The sequence below is a fragment of the Podarcis cretensis genome, assembly GCF_951804945.1.
Source record: "Podarcis cretensis genome assembly, chromosome: 12".
Classification (NCBI taxonomy): Eukaryota; Metazoa; Chordata; class Lepidosauria; order Squamata; family Lacertidae; genus Podarcis; species Podarcis cretensis.
Genome location: NC_137181.1, coordinates 14,505,773 through 14,526,160, shown reverse-complemented (window position 1 = coordinate 14,526,160; position 20,388 = coordinate 14,505,773). Strand labels below are relative to the sequence as shown.

The 20,388-nt window shown below is 39.8% G+C and overlaps 2 protein-coding genes and 2 long non-coding RNA genes across 12 annotated transcripts in view; 2 read left to right on the top strand and 2 right to left on the bottom strand.

The window, feature by feature from the left end:
• Positions 1-3,466, top strand: part of ESYT2 (extended synaptotagmin 2) — a 72,823-nt gene extending 69,357 nt beyond the window's left edge. For all 4 annotated transcript variants that reach the window (XM_079996457.1, XM_079996456.1, XM_079996459.1 and 1 more), the window contains one exon: positions 53-3,466. In XM_079996457.1, coding sequence (XP_079852583.1) covers positions 53-98 — 46 coding nt within the window. In that variant the 3' untranslated portion in view covers positions 99-3,466. The remainder of the gene's footprint in view (positions 1-52) is intronic.
• LOC307199355 overlaps positions 1-20,388 on the bottom strand; it is a 255,630-nt gene that overhangs the window by 135,943 nt on the left and 99,299 nt on the right. The window lies entirely within an intron of this gene.
• On the bottom strand, positions 3,241-9,963 carry LOC307199318. The gene is made up of 2 exons (XR_013831863.1): positions 9,742-9,963; positions 3,241-4,389 (listed from the first exon to the last, which is right to left on the bottom strand). It is a non-coding gene; the product is annotated as an uncharacterized lncRNA (long non-coding RNA).
• The window catches only part of NCAPG2 (non-SMC condensin II complex subunit G2), a 41,319-nt gene continuing 30,961 nt past the window's right edge, over positions 10,031-20,388 (top strand). For 2 of the 6 annotated variants that reach the window (XM_079996417.1, XM_079996412.1), the window contains exons 1-8: positions 10,031-10,151; positions 11,860-11,965; positions 12,056-12,244; positions 14,044-14,158; positions 15,223-15,383; positions 16,348-16,482; positions 17,162-17,256; positions 17,921-17,990. In XM_079996417.1, coding sequence (XP_079852543.1) covers positions 11,888-11,965; positions 12,056-12,244; positions 14,044-14,158; positions 15,223-15,383; positions 16,348-16,482; positions 17,162-17,256; positions 17,921-17,990 — 843 coding nt within the window. In that variant the 5' untranslated portion in view covers positions 10,031-10,151; positions 11,860-11,887. Of the gene's footprint in view, positions 10,313-10,351; positions 10,523-11,182; positions 11,240-11,859; positions 11,966-12,055; positions 12,245-14,043; positions 14,159-15,222; positions 15,384-16,347; positions 16,483-17,161; positions 17,257-17,920; positions 17,991-20,388 lie in introns of those variants that run through there. The other 4 variants (XM_079996413.1, XM_079996414.1, XM_079996415.1 and 1 more) reach the window with 4 other exon arrangements.

Below are 20,388 nucleotides of genomic sequence, written 5' to 3'. Positions count from 1 at the left end.
TTTATTCTTGGTGCCTCCAATAAGGCTGCTTTTCTTTTTCTTCTCCTTCTAGGTATGACCTGACAGAAGATGGTACAAGGCCGCATATTGCACCTTAGGCAGTTTGGGATGCCAGAAGCTCCTGTTCATATACTTTTGCCATCCTTTATATATTTTATCAACATTGTTCACACAGATATATTAATATTTTTTATAACTCTTAGTTATTAGGCTCAACCAACACTTCCCAACAGTTTTATAATACTTGGACATTATATGTAGGCTTAAGTCCGTTTGTTAGCCTTTTTTCCTTCCTTTGTTACAGCTACTTTAATGTGCAATAGGGTTTGTAGAGTAACCATGTTTCAATGGAACCTTTTATGGCATTTGTAACCTTGAGAAAAGTGAGATTTTATTTGGTTTTCCTATCTCTTGTTTCATATCTCACCAAGGTGTCTGCCATGTAAATAGATGCTATTTTTTAAAAGAGAGTTTCCCCCAATGGTTTGAAGACAAAAGGAAAATGTAAACACAAATGAGATCTTTTTCTTTTAAATGCACGCTAAAAGTTTAATGTTTAGGGAACGGTTTTCACAGCAAAATTGTCTTAATCCTAAGATGACTGGTTTCTTTAAAAAGAAAAGAAAAAGTACAGAAGGAATTAATTGAACAGTTAGCCCATATATTTCTGGCCTTTAAGCCTTGCAAAATGGGAGAGTACAAAATATTAACTTTTAATATTTATATAGAAAGGTATTCTTGGAATTGCAGATAATTCATATAATTCTAAAATTCATCCAGATGTTATAAAGAAAAGTATATATAATTACTGTACAAAAAATATACTGTATGAAAATAAGATGATCATGGTGTTGAAATAATAGTATATTCATCTAGTCTCTTAAGATGCAAAAGTGAAGACTTGAGTAGTACAGTGTTTTGTAATGCACTTTTGCAGTCATTGCTTCCTGTTTAGAATTTATTTGCCCCACCTGAAATACCAGAAAATTGCCTATGCAACAGTATGGTTAAGATGTACTGCAGATTAAGAATTGATAACCACCCTAATGATTCAGAATCTGTGGTGGAATCACATTGATTGTTTTACATATGAAGCTTCTTTAACTGGGTCTCTGGGACGTTTATCAGTGGTATCATAAAATGCCTGCAGGTCTCTTAAATTGGAACTCATATTATTGAAATCTCAATATCTAGGTTTCTGGTTAGCTTTTTCCAGGTGCTTCAATGCTTGGAGCAGTTCCTTCTCTTTTGGGTCTGATCTATGTGAAACACATTCCATTTAAAACACCACTGCATTCTGCTGCAAGGACTAATTCATACACCACCAGTTAAGGAATCTGTTACTAGAGATTGAGCAGACCGTGTGCTCCACAAATTCTGCAAAATCAGCCATGAATCTGGAATGTGTGGATCAGAATGAAAATGAGTAGTAAAAATGAGCCATTTAAAATCAAATGTATGTTCTAATCAGTGCAGCATTTTCATTTGATTTTTACAGGCCCAGGAAATGCAGGAGTGGTTTGCAACAAATGGACTTGATAAATGTTTTGAGTGTGAACGTTTTGCTTCATTTTATTCATTGTTACTTTCAGAACAAAATCAATGGGGCATTGATTATTTCTATTGCTTCCTTTTTTTGGAAAGCCTTTCTCAGATGGTTTTTAACAAAAATGTATATTTTTGTGGTTTAACCCAAGAAACAGTACACTTCCTCTGCAGACAGTAGCCTCACAATCTTGGGTAAATATGCAATTGCTTTTTAAAAACAAAGTAACAATTTATCATTAGTTGATTCTCTTGGGGTGGCTTCTGACTACAAAATAATGTTTATGGGTAAATAAACTTCTGGAATACTAGCTTTATAATTAAACTTACATAACCTTAATTCTCGCTTAGACAATTGGAATAATCCAACAGTAATGCCTCCTGCACAAGAACCATTCAGTTGAGCTTGCACAGAAGAGATTCCCATGTGCCCTTCAAGTATACTAAGAATACCGAAGTGCCTGTCATATAGATGTAGCAGACTGTTCATACCAAGTTTAAAAAACAAATTCATTTTCATTTGTCGGCGTGACACATTTGTACATACCCATTGGCATCCCATATGTAACATCAAGTTGTATTGTGTCATCTTTGTTAGGCAGCCCTGTGCAGCATCATTCAGATAATGTGGCACATGTACATGAGCTCTGAGAGAGAGGCTCACCGTAAACATAGTCTAGATTAAGGTGGTCCCCTACTTCCTTTTAAGCATCTTCACTGTATGACCACCGTTAGACAGCTCAAACAAGGGAGAGCATATAATAGGAAGAAGAAAAGCCATAAGCTGTAGTTACCACGAGCCCTTATGAGAAACATGAAGACAAGGGAAATGTGACTCGAAGTCTTATTGAAGAAAACTAATAACCCATATACCCTAGTATTCTCTCCTGGCTAAAATTGGTATTAGTAAGTAAGAGCATGTACAGTGACATTAGTTATGTTAAAATTCCTAAATGATGAAATTCTTGGGAGAGGATGCCATGATGCCAACACGTGGGCATGTAACATCGTAGAACAAATAGGTTTCTCGTTGTGGTCAAAATTCGGCAGGAGGGTCCTACATAATTCTTTTGAGTATCTGAGTACCAGGTATGGTAACCCCATTTCATGTATCTGCAATACTTTGGCATTAAGAATAGGATATTGGTGGGAATGCATAGATTTAATGCAGGCCACTAGGGAACAGTGTGAAATACTCCCAATCTGTTATTAAAGGAAAAGCCGACATCTTTTCTCTTCATTCCTGGTATATATCAATGTTCTTTCCCTACATCCCAAGGTATCCTGCATGAGGAAATAACAAATAGTGAAAGTTATGCCAAATGTGTGCAAAAAGGGATTTGTAACAATGTGATAAGTCATCAAGGTGGCCCTCAGGCGGATAGAAGCTCGCTCTCAAAAATCTGGACCAAAATCCTGGCTAATTACAAAGAAATGCTCTTTTCTACCTTAGGAAATCAGAAGCCGCATGCATGAATCTATTCTGTCCACAACTTGGTGGTGGTAAGATGAGGAAGAATGACGTTTCCATTAGCAAATCAAAGACTGAATGTCATCAGACTAGCTTTCCGCATCCTTTATTTTTTTAATTCTGTGCCTTAAAGGAAAGCTTAAATACTTTGTTTCAACCCAAGCTTTGTTCTCTGTATCTACCAGTTTTTGTTGCGTGCTATTGAAACTGTTCAGTGCTCTATGTTGCTGGAGAGGAAAGCAGCACTTTGCATTTAGAGCTATTATAATCCAAGCACCAAGTCACTATATTACGTGGGTTTTGGATTAAATTATTTGAACCTTCTCTATATCAGGCTTGCAGCAACTGCTGAAGGGAGGAGATAGGGTGATCAGTTTAGTACAGATTGCCTTTTTCGCTCATGTAATTTTGCAATTGCATGTATTTATTCAATAAATGATTCATATGGGAGTTATTGGTGGATCTTGTTTTCCTTCATTCAAAAAAATTCTTAAATATTTATTTACCCGACATAACGGGCAGTTATTAGTGAATCATTGATTTGCTGCATTATCAGAAGACATGTATTCTGTGTATGTATGTTGACTACTGAAATCAATAGGAACTTCCTGCGGTACAGGGAAGAGGTTCATTGATAAGCCTAAGCTTATGCCGTTGATGAAACTTGAGAAAAAGCAGATAGTTACTTCCAAGACTTCTGTTGGTTGGATATCTACACTGATACAGCCTCTGTAATTGGTTTCCTACAGAAGCAACATTTTTCAGAACTCACTTACATTGTGTTACAATCTTGAAGATAAGAGGAAGGGATGAAGGTATTTCAGAGAAGGTAGATGGAGCAAATAAGGCATATTTTAAAAATGGTTTTCAGTTCAGAAGAGAGACGTCTTGTTCAGTTGCCCAGTGCATGGGGAAAACTCATAATACTGGGTCAGGTCTGCTTTTCTTTTACTTCCATCAACATTTCAGCTGTGTTAGAAATGCCTATGTGCATTGTCTTACAACAGCTGATTTTGAATTTTCTTGCATTACTTAATTCTGCTTTTTAACCTATAAGCAAAGGCAGCTGTGGTAGCCCATAAGAAATTCAGAAATGCATACTTGGGCAATACTATTATTAGGCCAACCACAAATATCATAAACTGGTGAGCAAGGTGAGCAAGGTACTCACTTCTACAAAGGCACAAAGGCTGGGAGGAGAGGCTGATTTCTGCAGCGGCATCTCAGTCCCCACCACACCTTATGTCACATATGATGGCAGGTGTGAGTGGTTTCTGAAAAGCAGCCTCGTAGGCCCAGCAAGCCAAGTTTGGCCCACAGGCTGGAGGTTCCTTCTGATTTTAAAGGTATGATGTCCATTTAGTCACAGTCTTCTGTTGGGATAAAGAAACACAATGATTGATTCACCCATTAAAAAAAAAAAATCTAAATCCAGCTGTTACCTGGGTTCGTCTCCATCACTGGCTTCCTTGTTAGGTAGAAAACAGAAATAAACTAGTTTTTAAATTAAGGAAGCTGAGATTAACTTTAGTTGCTGTCCTAGGTGAAAAAGAAGTCACTGAAAGCTAAATAAGGTAATTTAAAATAGTGGTACATTTTTAAGCTATAAGGAGACAAAAATGTGAGCTCTTAGAAACAGTTCTGATGCAATCTCAAATAGTGTGCTTTTTCAATCATGCACACAACTCATAAATAGCACTAGATGGTGCTGTAGATTCTGATGAATAAGTGCTCTTCCCAGTCAATTCAGCCTATTCATGGACAAAAGCTAAAAGCTTTAGTAGTACCAGGTTTTTTTCCTGGTATATCATAATTTGAGGAATGTACTATATGTACTATGAAAGTGCCCTTTGCTATGGGATTGCTGAGGAAATCTTGTAAACATTGCTGGTTGTTGGTTTTTAAAATCTCTCTTTTTATGGTACCATTCTCTTGATTTATGTCTGTTTTTTGTACCCCACCCTGGGATTAAGTGGGATGATGGGCTGGTTAAAAATATTTTGAAAAATAAATGGTACACAGACTCTGTAGAAATGCAGAAAACATCAAAATTACAAAGTGAACTTCTGCAACCAAAGAGGAAAATAATATCGAAATTATATAGCTTGCTCCTTGAATGGGAACTGAAAGATGAGGTAATAAAAGAACCAATGATAAAATGGTCACAAGAGCTGGGCCAGACAATTCATTTAGACAGAGGGGAAAGATTATGGAAAACTGATATAAATTTTACAGCGTGCTATTTGATTAAGGAAAATATAATGAAGATGTTTTACCTCACCCCAGTGAAACTATCAAAAATGTATAAAAAATCAAATCTCTGTTGGAGATTCAAAACAGAGGTGGGGACGATGTATCATATGTGGTGAGGGTGCAAAGTGGTGAAACAATTCTGGATTATGATACATGAAGAGCTTAAAAAGATATTTAGGAGTTCAATCTTTAAAAAACCAGAGGCATTTATGCTGGGTTTAGTATTGAGTGACACTCCTAAGGATAAAAGGAATGTATTCCTTTACGCAACTGTGGCAGCCAGAATCGTAGTGGCAAAAAAATGGAAAACTGTTAAAATACCAGAATTATTAGAATGGAGAATCAAATTTCTTTAATTCGCGAAGATGGCAAAATTAACAGCATCAATTAAAGGCTACTCTAATCAAAAATTAATAAAGAGTGGGAATGCGTTAAGGAATACATGAAAAAAGACGGTGCTGGAGCTTAAAAATTAAAATGCGAAAGTATAAAAGGTGCAAGGAGATAGGATAGTATATTAAGGATGGAATAGGAAATAAAGTGAATAACATAACAATAACAAAAATAGTAGGTAAAGAAGATCGCACACGGATGGAGGGAAGTACTGGGCTGTGGGGGAGGGAGGTGAAGGGGATTAATTGAAACTGTTAAAGATTGGTATAGGATTTAAGAGATTTAAATTTTCATAAAGATTCTATAAGGAAAGCTGAAAGCAGCAAGAAATATCAAGTAAAGGTATCGGAGAGGAAATCAGTGAAAACATGAGACTTATGGTTTTGTTACATATGATTTTATTTTGGAGTAGTCTGTTTATTTTGGAGTTGTTTGTTGTAAAGAATGTGCCGTATATCATGTGAATAAAGTAATAAAGGATGAAATTGAAAAAAAGAAAGAAAAAGAAAATGTTATTAGCCTAAAGAGCTGTAAGTTAATACATAATGAAAAAAACAAAAAAGGCAGAATTATTTAGAATTGGATAAGAAGATGGCGTATATAATGTTTGTTCACTTATCAATGTAAACTATGCTTGTGCATTTAGACCTCTACACTCCTTCAAGGCGTATAGCCCTACAAATCCACGTTGACAGTTCCAGTAATAGTGTGTTAACTATTGTTTTTGTGAGCGCTTTTAAAAAAGCAGATTATGAGATAGGGCATTTGGATGATGGAAATCAGACTTCAAACCCTAAGGAACAGCTAGGTTTCCTAGAATAACGTAATGTAAGAAGGTTCCCTGTGCTGGGAAATTGCAGCAACCTGCAGAAGTAGAATCACAAGAGAAGATATGCATAAGAAATAGAATCTCTCCTCTGGAAAGTCCCTTGAACTTCTGGCCTGGCCATATTAACATTTGCGGCAGAGTGCATGACAGATGCCCCATTTGCCTAAGTGGGAGGAAGGCAAACTACTATAGGATTTAGGAGAATTTTACGAGTGATCTTCCAATTTTATAAAAATTATTGAAGTAATACAGTAAGTGAAATGAAAAATAGAAATGGAAGGAAACATTAAACGTCAATTGCAAATAAATCCAATAGTAACAAAGTGTATATAAAATAAGCTTTACTGCAATATAAATAGCTGTTCCAGAATAATCTCACCACTCAAGTGTGCACTATATAAAAGAAAACTGACTCTCATGTCAAAATAACTGTTTTCTGAAGGGGCATAGATGGTATATAGTCAAATAGATTCACCAGCTATCATATGATGTCACATTCTGGGAGTATTACTTTTGTTACTGCTGATAGCAGTGAATAATACACAAAATTACAATGGCTTGCCTGAGGCATTCTAGACTCCTTGACAGTTAAGAGGGATCTCTTCAAGGGGGGGGTGGGGGACAAGACTGTCTGATGAAGGGACAGCATGGAAGCAAGCTTGCATTTGCTGTTGCTCAGCAACCTTGTATTGAAGGCCCCCTTTCCCAGATTGCTTTAACAAGATTTGACGGGAGAAGGATAGTTAAGTATATGATTAATAAAAAAAGGTATAGATTATTCTGAACTGATGTGCAGACACGTCAAAATGGAATTGTACAATTTAGGTACTGTTGAAGGATGACACCCAGCAAAAATTTGAAAACTGGCTCATTATTACCTGCACAAAGCAATTCTTACATTCCTTTTTTGTTTTCTGCTGTATCACTTAAGATCTGATCTTTGTTATTCAGCCTGCTATGATTTCTGTGTCAAGATCTAGTTGCAGGGACACGTTGAAATAAAAACCTGAATTTAATAAGCTATGTTAAATTGTAGGGAGAGCAGTATTTCAGTGAGTTTACCTGATGGGTACCGTTCAGAGTTGGAAACATTGATAAATTACTGCAATTTGTACCCTGGCACTGCTCGCAAATGGAAGCGCCAGCCAATTAATTAGGCATATATCCCTGCTTTACAATGGCTGCTCTTATTTTAACTGCCTCCACACTGTTGCTGTAGGGCTGTTAAAGCTGAGCTGTAAACAGCAGTCAGAGGGAGCGGGGAACCAGTTGTTGTGCCAAGGAATTGGAGTCAAGGAATTGAGCCAGAGAACTGAAGAACATGCCAGAAATATATCCGGCAACGACTCAGCCCAAGGTCTGAGAATATGTCACTGTCCAGACTCCAGGACGGTACCACAGTCTGCAGTTGTGGGAGTTGCACATGCACAGAGTGTTGTGGGTTCCTGGTTCCAGGTCTAGCAGCTACACTTTTCTTGGAGTAACTCAGATTATTTTTAACTTTACTTCACTTTCTATTCCCGCCCCTGCACAATACACTTTAATAAAAGCTGCTTTCTCATATATTTGTTTTATAAAACTCTTTTCCATATAAGTGTCTAGCGCCATATAAATGTCTAAAAATTTAATAAACCCTGAAGCCAAACTTCATTACAATGTATTTTACCCCACTGGGAAAAAAGTCATCTTTGTCAACTTCTGGTTTGTACTCTGCATATACTCTGGGGCTAGTCTACACCATATCGGCCTCCCCATTTAGATTTAGGTGGCATCATTACAGCTGGAAGCAGAAAGGTTCTCTGGCAGGTAGCACTTTTAAATGACAAATTAGGAATCCTAACATATAACAAACAAAAATTGTGCATATAAACTTAGAAAAAGAAATGAAGGTTCTGCTGCTTTCTCTCTGAGGTAGTAAGCTTCATACCATATAAACAATTTCAATATATTAAAAATGCTATTCTATTTCTTAACAGCATCTTGGCAGTCAAAAACAAGTCCCCTTTTGCAACTGCTCCTCAATCCATAGTTCCACCTGATGTGGCAGAGCAGCCTGCCAATTTCTGATACTTTTAACTGGCTGTTAATCTTAATTGTAACATGTAAGGTGTAGGGACGCGGGTGGCGCTGTGTGTTAAACCACAGAGCCTAGGACTTGCTGATCAGAAGGTCAGCGGTTCGAATCCCCGCGACGGGGTGAGCTCCCGTTGCTTGGTCCCTGCTCCTGCCAACCTAGCAGTTCGAAAGCACGTCAAAGTGCAAGTAGATAAATAGGTACCGCTCCAGCAGGAAGGTAAACGGCGTTTCCATGCGCTGCTCTGGTTCACCAGAGGCGGCTTAGTCATGCTGGCCACATGACCCGGAAACTGTACACTGGCTCCCTTGGCCAATAAAGCGAGATGAGCGCCGCAACCCCAGAGTTGGCCACGACTGGACCTAATGGTCAGGGGTCCCTTTACCTTTACCTAAACAACAACTTAGGAATTTAAGTAGAATGTAACTGGTTGGACCAAAAGGATGTGCAGCTTAATATAGGTCAACTAGGAGGGATTGACTGCGAAGCCTTGAGAAATAATTAAAAAAGAACTGTGAGATGTATATAACAACTTTTGAAAAATGTGTAAAAAAAAAAAGAACTGCACTGTTAAGCGTGCAGTCCTAGGCATAGCTTACTCGTAAGGAAGCCTCATGTGTTTAATGGGGGGGGGAGGGTTTATGTATTCCTATTTTTAGGTAGTGATGTATGGAAGTGAGAGCTGGACCATAAAGAAGGCTGATCACCGAAGAATTGATGCTTTTGAATTATGGTGTTGGAGGAGACTCTTGAGAGTCCCATGGACTGCAAGAAGATCAAACCTCTCCATTCTGAAGGAAATCAGCCCTGAGTGCTCACTGGAAGGACAGATCGTGAAGCTGAGGCTCTAATACTTTGGCCACCTCATGAGAAGAGAAGACTCCCTGGAGAAGACCCTGATGTTGGGAAAGATGGAGGGCACAAGGAGAAGGGGATGACAGAGGACGAGATGGTTGGGCAGTGTTCTCGAAGCTACCAGCATGAGTTTGACCAAACTGCGGGAGGCAGTGGAAGACAGGAGTGCCTGGTGTGCTCTGGTCCATGGGGTCACGAAGTCGGACATGACTAAACGACTAAACAACAAATTGTGTTTAGGACTGCAGTACCTCACGTGACCGCCAGGATGTCTCGAGAGCACCCGCCCCCCAATAAACGCCAGACAGACGGGAGTTTTACCTCACGTCTTAATGCATATTATTTCTGAAATACCAACCAACCACCTCAGCGAACGAACCCTTTAAGCGCGCACAATCCCACACCCTTTGTAATCGCCCTGAAGGCCTTGAAACGCAGCAGAGCCGCCACTGAGACAGGCGCTTCGACCTCCGGGTCCCAACCGAAGGCTGACGGACAAGTGCGCACGCGCGCGGCGGCTACGGACCGGAAGAAGTCTCGCCGCGCGGCCTCTCCCCGCCCCTTTTCCTTCCTACCTCACCTCCCCGCCCTTACTTCCGAGCTTCGTCCAATGACTAGCCGCGAGCCGGCCTCTGTGGCGCGCATGCGTCGTCTCTTGACGTTGCCGCTCGCGGGAGAATTCGAATCCAGCTGCGCGGGCGCCAAACGGAGCTGGTCGTGGATTCTCAACGGTGAGTTTTGAGGGGAGAGCGCGAGGCCGTGGCAGGTGAATTATAAACGGAATTATGTTAGGGTAAGCTAGGTCTGTGGTGACCTACTCTTGACAGTGGCCAATGCCCAGCAGCTGCCTGTTAGTTAGGGAGCCGGAAGGGTGGGCGTCTTGTGGAGAAAGGTAAAGGAACAGGCCTGCTGGATTAATGCTAAACCAGCCCTGCTTTCTCTATTCCACATCTTATTCAAACAGCTTATTATCGTCCCGTCCCGTCCCTTTTTCCTCGTGTGACGTGCCTTTTCGATAGCAAGCCTCAGGGGGAAAGGACTGTCTTACTATACTGGCGTTTGTAGGTTGCTCTGGGTGGCTTTTCTGCTCGAAGAAAGTGAGGTAAAAGCACACCTTTGAAATGGTTTGTTGTTGTTATTTAGTGACTTCTAGGTGAGTCTGAAACAGGTAAGTGACAGGAGAAGGGGGGGGGATTGTATACAAGGTGGAAATTATTTTATTTAAGCCAGGTCCATTAATTTCAGTGGTCTACAGTGGTACCTCGTGTTATAGACGCTTCAGGTTACAGACTCCGCTAACCCAGAAATAGTACCTCGGGTTAAGAACTTTGCTTCAGGATGAGAACAGAAATCATGCAGCGGCAGCAGGAGGCCCCATTAGCTCAGGTTAAGAACAGTTTGAGGTTAAGAACGGACCTCCAGAACAAATTAAGTTCTTAACCCGAGGTACCACTGAACTGTGAATATAATAGAATAGAATAGAATCCTATACATATGGGAACAGAGGTACGTGATGATGAAAGGAGAATTGTGTGTTTGCCTTCAGTTCCTTTTTTAAAAAAAGAAACAATATAAAAAATATTCTACCTTCAACTTCAGGAATATGTGGTTGGGGGGGGGGAAGGGTAGGGTTGACTTCGGGTGGGGGGTGGGGGTGGGGAGCAAATGGCCACAGTAAACATGCTGTAGCCCAAAAGAGCGAGGAAAGAAAACCAATGGATACTTTAATCTTTGTCATCTTTTTTTCTCAAAATTCATATTGTGCAGGACAATAAAAAAGTGTGAATCACCAGTAGCTGGAAACTAGTGAGCTATTGTGGTAAGGCTAGTTATACTACATGTTCTGCCCAGTTGCCAGAACAGTTGCCAGTCCATTAATTTACTTAAGTATAGAAACATAGAGAGACAGTACCTAAAGCAGTGCACGGAATAAACTAAAACTACTGATATTACCAGAAATAGCAGTAAAACATCCATTGCTGCCAGATGGACAATAATTCATGGCCAAATTAAAACAGCAGCAGGCCAACAGTGTAGGAAACAGTTGCTCCAAGGAGTTGAAGTGCAGATGCTGCCAGGTTTAAAGGAGGTAACCTAGTGGGACAGTGGTTAGTGAGGAAATAATGTTTTCTTGGAAGCAAGCAACATGAAGGCAAAGTTTTTCTTTTCTTTTTTTGCGAGGGAGGGGGGAGGAAACAAACCATAATCACTAGTTTGCACCTAGTATGAAACCAGTCTCTGGTTTGTTTCCACTCTAGTGTGTCAAGGTAAGGAGCAGGGGAGAAGCAAATCGGAGACATTTGAGCAGTCTGCACCTACATATTTCTTATTCATATTAAAAATGTAATGCGGTGTGTGAACTAGGTTTGTATGCCAACCAGTTCTGAATTGCTGTTCTGGCATTAAATTGGATTTCCTGTTGCAATGTTTTCCTCTTAGACTTTTATGGATTATGAAGTAATACAACATGGCAAAACGTGAAGCTTTTCTACAGGCTGCATTTAATGGTGCCAACAGGGAGTTCTTGCATTTTATCCAACTTCACGTAAGTAAATATGAAGAGAAAAAAAGTGCCTGGAGTGGGATGAAACACTTTTGTTCAGTGACAAACTTTTGGTTTGTGTCATTTTTACAGAAAGATGCAGCAGATCCATTTGATTTGAATGAGTTGTTGCAAGAATTATCTAGGAAGCAGAAAGAAGCATTGTGGGAGAAGTTAGCACAGTGGTTGGCACAAGTTTTAGTGGAAGACCCAACAGAAGAATGGCAGAGAGTTGGAGAAGACTGTGATGATGACATGGAAATTGAGACGGCTGCTAAAAGGGTATTTCTTATAACAGATTCCTGCTATGTGTCATGAGCTGATACACTTGCTGTAATTATTTATTCACTTGTTCATTTATGTGGCTACCACCTTAGACACCAGAAGCCTTTCATATGCACTCCTTTTATGTCAGTTTTATTTACATCAGGGGTGGGGATCCTTTTGGCCTGGCCAGCCAGATTTTTAGCTTCTCTACCCTCGTCAGCTGGGTTCAGGCATGCTAGCTTGAGTTCAGGCATACTCAAACTCAAACCCTACACAAAGCAGGATTGAATCCCCTGTGCAACTGTGTTTACCTCCCCCACACCTGATTGCATATGTATGATTGCAGGCATGAGGCAGGTGGCCAGGGTTTCTGAAAAACAGACCCATAGGCCAAATAGGAAGGCCCAAGTTTGGCTTACAGACTGGAGGTTCCCCATCTCTTGATTTACAGTGGTGCCCCGCAAGACAAATGCCTCGCAAGACGAAAAACCCGCTAGACGAAAGGGTTTTCCATTTTTCGAGGCGCTTCGCAAGACGAATTTCCCTATGAGCTTGCTTCGCAAGACGAAAACGTCTTGCGAGTCTTGCGAGTTTGTTCCCTTCCCCCCCTTTTTCTTAGCCGCTAATAGCGCTAAGCCGCTAATAGGGATGCTTCGCAAGACAAAAAAACGGCTAGACGAGGAGACTCGCGGAACGGATTATTTTCGTCTTGCGAGGCACCACTGTACATCCTGTAGTTCCCTGTCAGAATGGCTTATGCTGGGCTTCCAGGCCTTTCCACACATTGTCCATTCTAGCTTTTATACTGCAGAGGGGCCAGGGGAAAGCATGATGGTAATAGTTTGAGAATCTCAAATTCAAGTTGTAGATGCCTTTGTTAACATGAAGTGAAGGTTTATTATTTATCAAAATCTCAACTGCTTTCTTCAGGAAAGCAGTGCAGAATTATGTGAGTTTTCTTCACTATACTGTACTGAAAATAATGGCTTACAGCTAATTTAGACCCATTGATTTAAGTGGATCTACTCTGATTAGAGCTTGATTGGACACAACCCAGTCTGCTTAAGGGTTCTTTGAAACCTATTCTCTCTTAAAGAAAACACAGTTACCTAGTCTATCCACTTAGGTTAATTGGCTCTCAGCTCCTAATTCAATCAATTTATTTGTTCTTGGTTCAAGTTCTTTTGCTGAAAATTTGTAGATACATGGATAATTTTTTTAACAGCTGAAGGAAGAGTGCTGTGTTACTTCAAAGCTTATATTCTGCACCATGAATATGAATTCACATCAGTTGATTGGATGTTGTTGTAAAACCTGTTTGTAAGTAGTTGCAAACTGGTACAAAGTTTTTTACTTGTTTTGTTTTTGTTTTCTAAACCTCAAAACTTGAACAGTGGCAGATCCTGAAAAAGACAAGGAAACGAAAATATGCTGCAAGGAGGAGAAAAAGACATACAAAAATTAGTGCCCTATTAATTTCAGTGAGAGAGCTTAACATGTGTTTAAATATGTTCTGCTGGAAAGTGCTTGACTGGCTAGATCACGTTCATGATGTTTGGAAAGACACTTACTCTCACAATAGGTTTTAATAGGGGATCACAGCAGTGCTGCTCTACCATAATTGTAAATACTGCCTAGTAAAAAATAAATTAGTAAAGGGAGGACATACTTAAATACTTTTCAGCAAAGGATTTTATTCCAGCTAATATTAAGCCAAATTGTACTGCTTTCAGTTTTTCTTGAATAATTGTGGCCTGATGTTGTAGTTTAACTTCATAGCCTTGTTAAGTAAGTGTACCTCTCTCAACTTTTAGGAAGAAACCACAGCTGTCATCCATGGTGTTGCCACTGTAGTTACTACTTCCATACCCACAGTAGATGAACATGTAAACATCAAAGCTCTTTTAGAATGTGCACTGATATTAAATGGTATGTATTTCAGTTGATCTCAGCATACTAGGATCTTTGGTATATTGATAGTGCTAAACATCCTTTGTGTGAACAAGCAAATATTTAAAATAAAAGGAATGCCACTTCTGGGAGTGGAAGTAATTTAAACCTACTGACTTATGGCTTTCTTCATACAATTGCATGTTCCTTGAACATTTAAAACCCATCTTTTCTTTAGCTATTATTGTTCCTTTATGGCATATTTTGAAAACCATATTACATGTCATATAACCACTTATCTCATAACAGATTCACTGGTTTGCATAGCAACAAAGTAATAATCTAAAATGTTGGTGTAAATATTGTATCTGTTGATATGTTTATAGCTTAGCAAGTGGGTGTAAGTGCTTTACAAGCTTCAAGTACTCTTGATGTGGGTTTCAGACTGTAAAACGACTGGAATGAACTTACTGAAACAAAACTATAACCTTGGTCATACCACAAATTCATCCAAAGCTAGTTCTTAAGCCTAAGTGTGGTCCATCCCCTGTTTAGTCATACGCACCTCATAGGAATCACTGTATTTCTTGCTTAACCTGGAATGAGAGTACGCTGTGGTGGGAGAGCAGAGGGTCTCCCCTTTGCCCGTACTATCATCCCGACTAGAATGGTCCCTCCCCCATAATCCATTCACAATAGAGCTCGCCTACTGGGACCAATAGAAGCTTTTATGCCATTGCAAATATGCTGCACCTAGCTCCCCTGATTCTCAATGGGAACCACGGGAGAAATAGTTCAAGCCACCCAGACTATGGACCCACTCCAATTTGGGTCCCCCTGGTTTTACAAAATTATGTATGCCGTGGTTAACTGTGCTCTTAAGGTCACATCAAATTTTCCTAAGAAATTTAAATGACAAAGATAGAGTTACTGAGTTTGGCAGTAAAACAATTTTTCTGAAAGACAGCTGTCTTGTACCTGGCATTTTGGACAGCAACATAAGAAAATCAGCTTTGAGTTACGTTTATTGAAGCATTTTAAGATTGCTAGCAGTCTTTTTTTGACACATAAATTTAATTGTGCTTACTATGATTTTGTTGCAGGCATTCTTTACACATTACCTGACTCTGAAAAATCTCTGCTGGGAGCCATCCAGTGCCTATGTGAACGATGGTGGGAGAAGGGACTTCAAAGAAAAGAAGTGTTTGGGAAAAGTGCTTTCATCATGCTTCTGAAAAAGAGTCTTGAAAAGAAAATTGTTGTGGTATGCTTTATATATTTAATGAGTTAATTCATGTTTATATACACTGGAGGCTGCCACCCTTGCTCGCTCCACTTGCTGTCCCCAGCTACTCACCCTACACTTCCCTGCCCCCTTGAAGTACCTTCAGACCCAAACATGCTCCCTAAGATGCATGCCAATGTTTAATTAAACCTTTCACTATGTCCATGCTAAAGCTTCAGGATAGCTTCCCCACTCTGTATGTCAGGGCTATCCAGAAACAGCTTTACCCCTCTGCCCAATCTTCCAGGTTACTCAAGAGAAGATCATACTTCAATAGGCTGCATTAATCCAGATCACCTATCTCAGCTGGAAATGGGTAGGATGGATCAGTGTTGGGTGGCCTTTGCAAGCCTTCCCACTCTCCCCCTGTCACCGCTGCCATAGAGAGCCAGAGAAGTATGGCTGTATATTTCCTCCCATCTCCTGCAGGAACCAGTAGCAGTGATGGGGAGAGCTGATCCATCTGCCCACACTTACTTCCTACTCACCTGAGGCTGCTTGTCTACTGAAACAACTCCCCAGCAACCATCTGCTAGGTTGCCACTTTGTTCCTCCTTAGCCTCTGACATTGCTGAAACTAAAAGAGTGATATCAGTGTCAGATGCATGGCAACAGCAAAGTAGGGCAGTTGCTGAGGACCTGTCCTGGCTGTTCTTTTGCAGCTTGTCTGGGCCTCCCGCTACCCATGCCATTTGCTCACTTGGTCATCTGCCTGCCTGTTTTTCTTTTGCCACGTTGCAGTTTGTGTGGCCACCAGTACATGACCATGTGAACTGCAGCATGGCAACATTTTTTCTTGCAAAAATATTATAGTGTAAGAAACTTGTAATTAATTTGTGCTTGAGCTAGTTGATACTGTAAGCTCCAGTACTTTGGTGCATATCACATGACTGCAAGATGTCTCTCACCTCATAATCCTCACACACAAATTCATCTCCCCTAGGGTGTGGATATAGTCCGTCTATGGCATCTTCACCGGGCTTTACTGTGTTTTGATTATGACTCAGAGGAGAGTAATGAAGTGAAAGATTTGTTACTCAGGTGCTTTATGAGTATTGGCCATATTAAAAAAGAAGAGGTAAGCGTGCTTTTTCTAAATGTATCTTCTCACTGTTTTAAAATTATTGGGTGATGAGTTGATGCCTACAAAAAATAAAACAAATCTTAGGGAGGGGGAGCATAGAATTTATATTTCTCACAAGGTATGAATGTTCAGCAACCTGATGAATGCAGGATATCTACTTGCCTTCTACCCCATGCTTTGAAGAAATTAGTTAAGACCTACTTGTTTTGATTTTTTGGAAGGGGGGAATTCTTTTGCTTGTTTGGCTACAGATGTACTGGGTTTTGGAAGGGTTTTTATGGTCAAACATACTGGAGAAGTGGACCTGTCACCCTCCATGTTATTGGCCTGACAGCTAAAGTCCAAAACCATCTGGAAGGCTGCAGGTTTCCTACCCCAGGATTACTTATGCTGTGTGTGGGTTTTGTTGCTTTTAAAGAACTTGGTTTCAATTGTGTGTTATGCTGCTGTAATATATTAAGTATTTTGTTAGCTGCCTTGAATACATGTTGTGCAGTGCAATCCCATCAATGTTTACTCAGAAGTTGTCTTCTGTTCAAAGAATCTTGCTGTCAAGAAAATAAGAATAGTATATTATAGCCGTAAACCCTATGAATGTCACGTTACTTAGTTGTGAATATTAAAAAGCCCATTTGGCTCTTTGTGAAGTTGCCTTGCCTTACATCTCTTTCAGGGGAGAAGATTCCTGAGTTTTCTTTTCACATGGAACGTGAACTTCATTAAAATGATACATGGGACTGTTAAAAATCAGCTGTTGTGTTTTCCTAGGTATGTTGGACTGAAGGCACTTGCTACCACTTAGTTTTATATTTGTGGTCATGCCCATACCCCAAAATGTGTATAGGTAGATAATATAGTGGGGCCATAAAACTATTAGGGAAAATACATTCATATCCTAAGACATAATTATACCGTATATCTATAAGTGCCAGGCAAAAACTTTCTTCTGTAACCAGACCTTTGCCTATCTATGACCTTTTAGAAGGGGGTGGGATGTTTTTAATGTATGTCTCAGTTTCCTCGATGCTTTAATGTATCTATGTGGGCTTTTTTGTTCATTTAATGTTTGTATGTTGCTCTGGGTTGCGCTGGGCAAGATAAAGATGATGATGATGATGATGATAAGGATTCAGTTTCTTATAGAATATCTGCCTCTGTCCATTACAAGAAGGTTTCAGAACCCTTTGCCTGTTGTAGCTTATTAGAGTGACCAGATTAGGGCTGAGTGGAGGTAATAAATGCCTCTTGAAGGTGTGTTCTCAACAGTTCTTTTGTGAGGTCTGTTCTAAAGGAACCATCACTTGAACCAACTGATCTTGGTTGTGCAGTCTTGACTCAGAGTGCATGGTGACATAGTGACAACTTAACTCAAAATAGTTACTAGCCCTAGACTGTTTCCTAATCTTAATTATATCTTCATTTACTAATGTAGGTCCCTGATGACACACATTGCAGAAGTTTATTTCAGAGCCTGGAAGAAGGCTTCAGGGAATGTACTGGAGGTATATTGTTTCAAAGTTGCTACTTGTCTTTGCTCTTAAATGTGTTTGCACTCTAAATCTTGAAGCCAGTGCAGGTAGAGGCCAACCAGATTGTGTACATATCACAACTACAAGCAAGCGAGGTGAAAGGCCACCTTTACTAGACACATAGCAGAAAGATCAGTTGTAAATAAGAGCACTGATACTGACATATGCCAGATCTGAAATTATATTATGAGGCATCGTGCCTTTGCTGGGTGAAAACGTGGATAAAATTGGAAAATAAGGAACTATTAGACCTGGAGGGGTTCGACAATAGAGCAGGATGGCATGCGTACTTATGGCAGGGGAAGAGGAAGCACAAGGGTTTCGCAACGCATATTTTTAAAGGCCCCCTAATGGAAGTTTGGGAGAGGAATAGATTTTTACTAGAACCTAAAGTACCACACTGGCTATCCCCATTGGAAGTTATGAGCGTGAAAAAAGTAAACATGAGAGGTGATTGGATAACTTATGAACAATTGTTAACAAAAGTAGGGGGGACATGGAAACTGAAACCATATGACCAGGTTAAAGAAAAAGTCTATGATTGGTTACACTATTTCCAAATAAACGAAATGTTTAGACAAGATGTTAAAGAGAGAGGATTCGCGGATAAAGAATCTAAATTCCAGACTGAAATAATAAACAATGATTACAAAATTCTTTCTAAAACGTATAATATGCTATTAGAGTATAACTTGATAGATGAGGAAGTGAAGTCTGTGATGATTCATTGGGCAAGGGATATCGGCCATAATATATACTATGAAGAATGGGAGAAACTCTGGAAAAAAAATCTTAAATTTACAGCTTGCATAACGTTAAAAGAGAACCTCATGAAGATGTTTTACCGTTGGTATATAACACCTGCAAAATTAGCAAAAATATATAAAACTTGTAATAAATGCTGGAAATGCAGGGAAAAAGAGGGATCCTTCTTCCACATGTGGTGGGACTGCAGAAAGGTCAAAGGCTTTTGGGAAAGTGTATATAATGAAATGAAAAGTATATTAAGATATAACTTTGGGAAAAAGCCGGAGGCTTTTCTGCTAGGCCTAGCAGGAAGTGATATAAAGAACAATGATAGTAAATTCTTTCAATATGCAACAACGGCCGCAAGGGTCCTATTGGCCCAAAATTGGAAACAACAGAACATACCGACGCTTGAGGAATGGAGAGCAAAACTACTAGAATACGCGGAGATGGACAGATTGACGGGGAAAATTAGATATTTAAAAGACCAAAGGTTCATTGAGGATTGGGGGAAATTTGTGGAATATCTGGAAAATATAAGTGAAGGTCAGATAACGCTAGTTGGGTTTAAAAAAGCTCTGTGAAAAGGTTGGAATATTGTCTAAAGAGAAAAAGGAGGAAAGAGAAAATAATGTCAATATAAGCTAGGATTTGTGTGAATTTGTTAAATTAGCGTATGGATGATTTCAGGGGAAGCTGAAGGAAGTCTTATAGAAAGAAATCTGTGATAACAAGGCGTAAATTGTTTCACTTTCTTGTTTGTTATGATTTAAAAAACAATAAAAATTATGCAGGAAAAAAAAAAAAAGATACTGACATATCCAAGAGGTGTATGGATCTTCTGTGCTAAGTACAGTGGCACTTCAGGTTACAGACGCTTCAGGTTACTAACTCCGCTAACCCAGAAATAGTACCTCGAGTTAAGGACTTTGCTTCAGGATGAGAACAGAAATTGCGTGGTGGCGGTGCAGCGGCAGCGGGAGGCCCCATTAGCTAAAGTGGTACCTCAGGTTAAGAATAGTTTCAGGTTAAGAACGGACCTCCGAAACGAATGAAGTTCTTAACCTGAGGTACCACTGTAGTTAGTCTTTCTTTGTGGAGGAACAGTTATTTTCAGGAGGACTGATACAGCATTCATTATCTTCACTAGACAATTCACGTGAAGACTCAGTGGCCTAAGCTCTATTTGCATTAGCTCCAGTCACAGGCAGCTGGCAGTTGAATGGAACTACTTCTGCAGGGATCAAGACACTGGGAAACTAGGCTCTTGTCAATACAGCTCAAGGTGCCAAACCACAATAGCATTAAACAATTATAACAAAAAATAGGTCATCAGAATAAAAATACAGAAAATATAAGCCGCCAATTAAAAAACAGCTTGATCAAACAGCCTCCAGCAATTTGAAACAATTCAGTAAGTAGGAGAGATTAAAAACCACTTTTGATTCCCAAAGCCTTCCTGTAAAGAACGTTTTGGCAACCTGACTGAAAACTGTTAAATTGGGATCCAGGCAACCCTCCCTTAGGAGCCAGTGCCAGAGTGCAGCCACAAGAAAGTCACTCTGCGTGGTCCCTATTAAATGTACTTCTGGCTCTACGACACATAGGATGGCCTCTGTTGAAG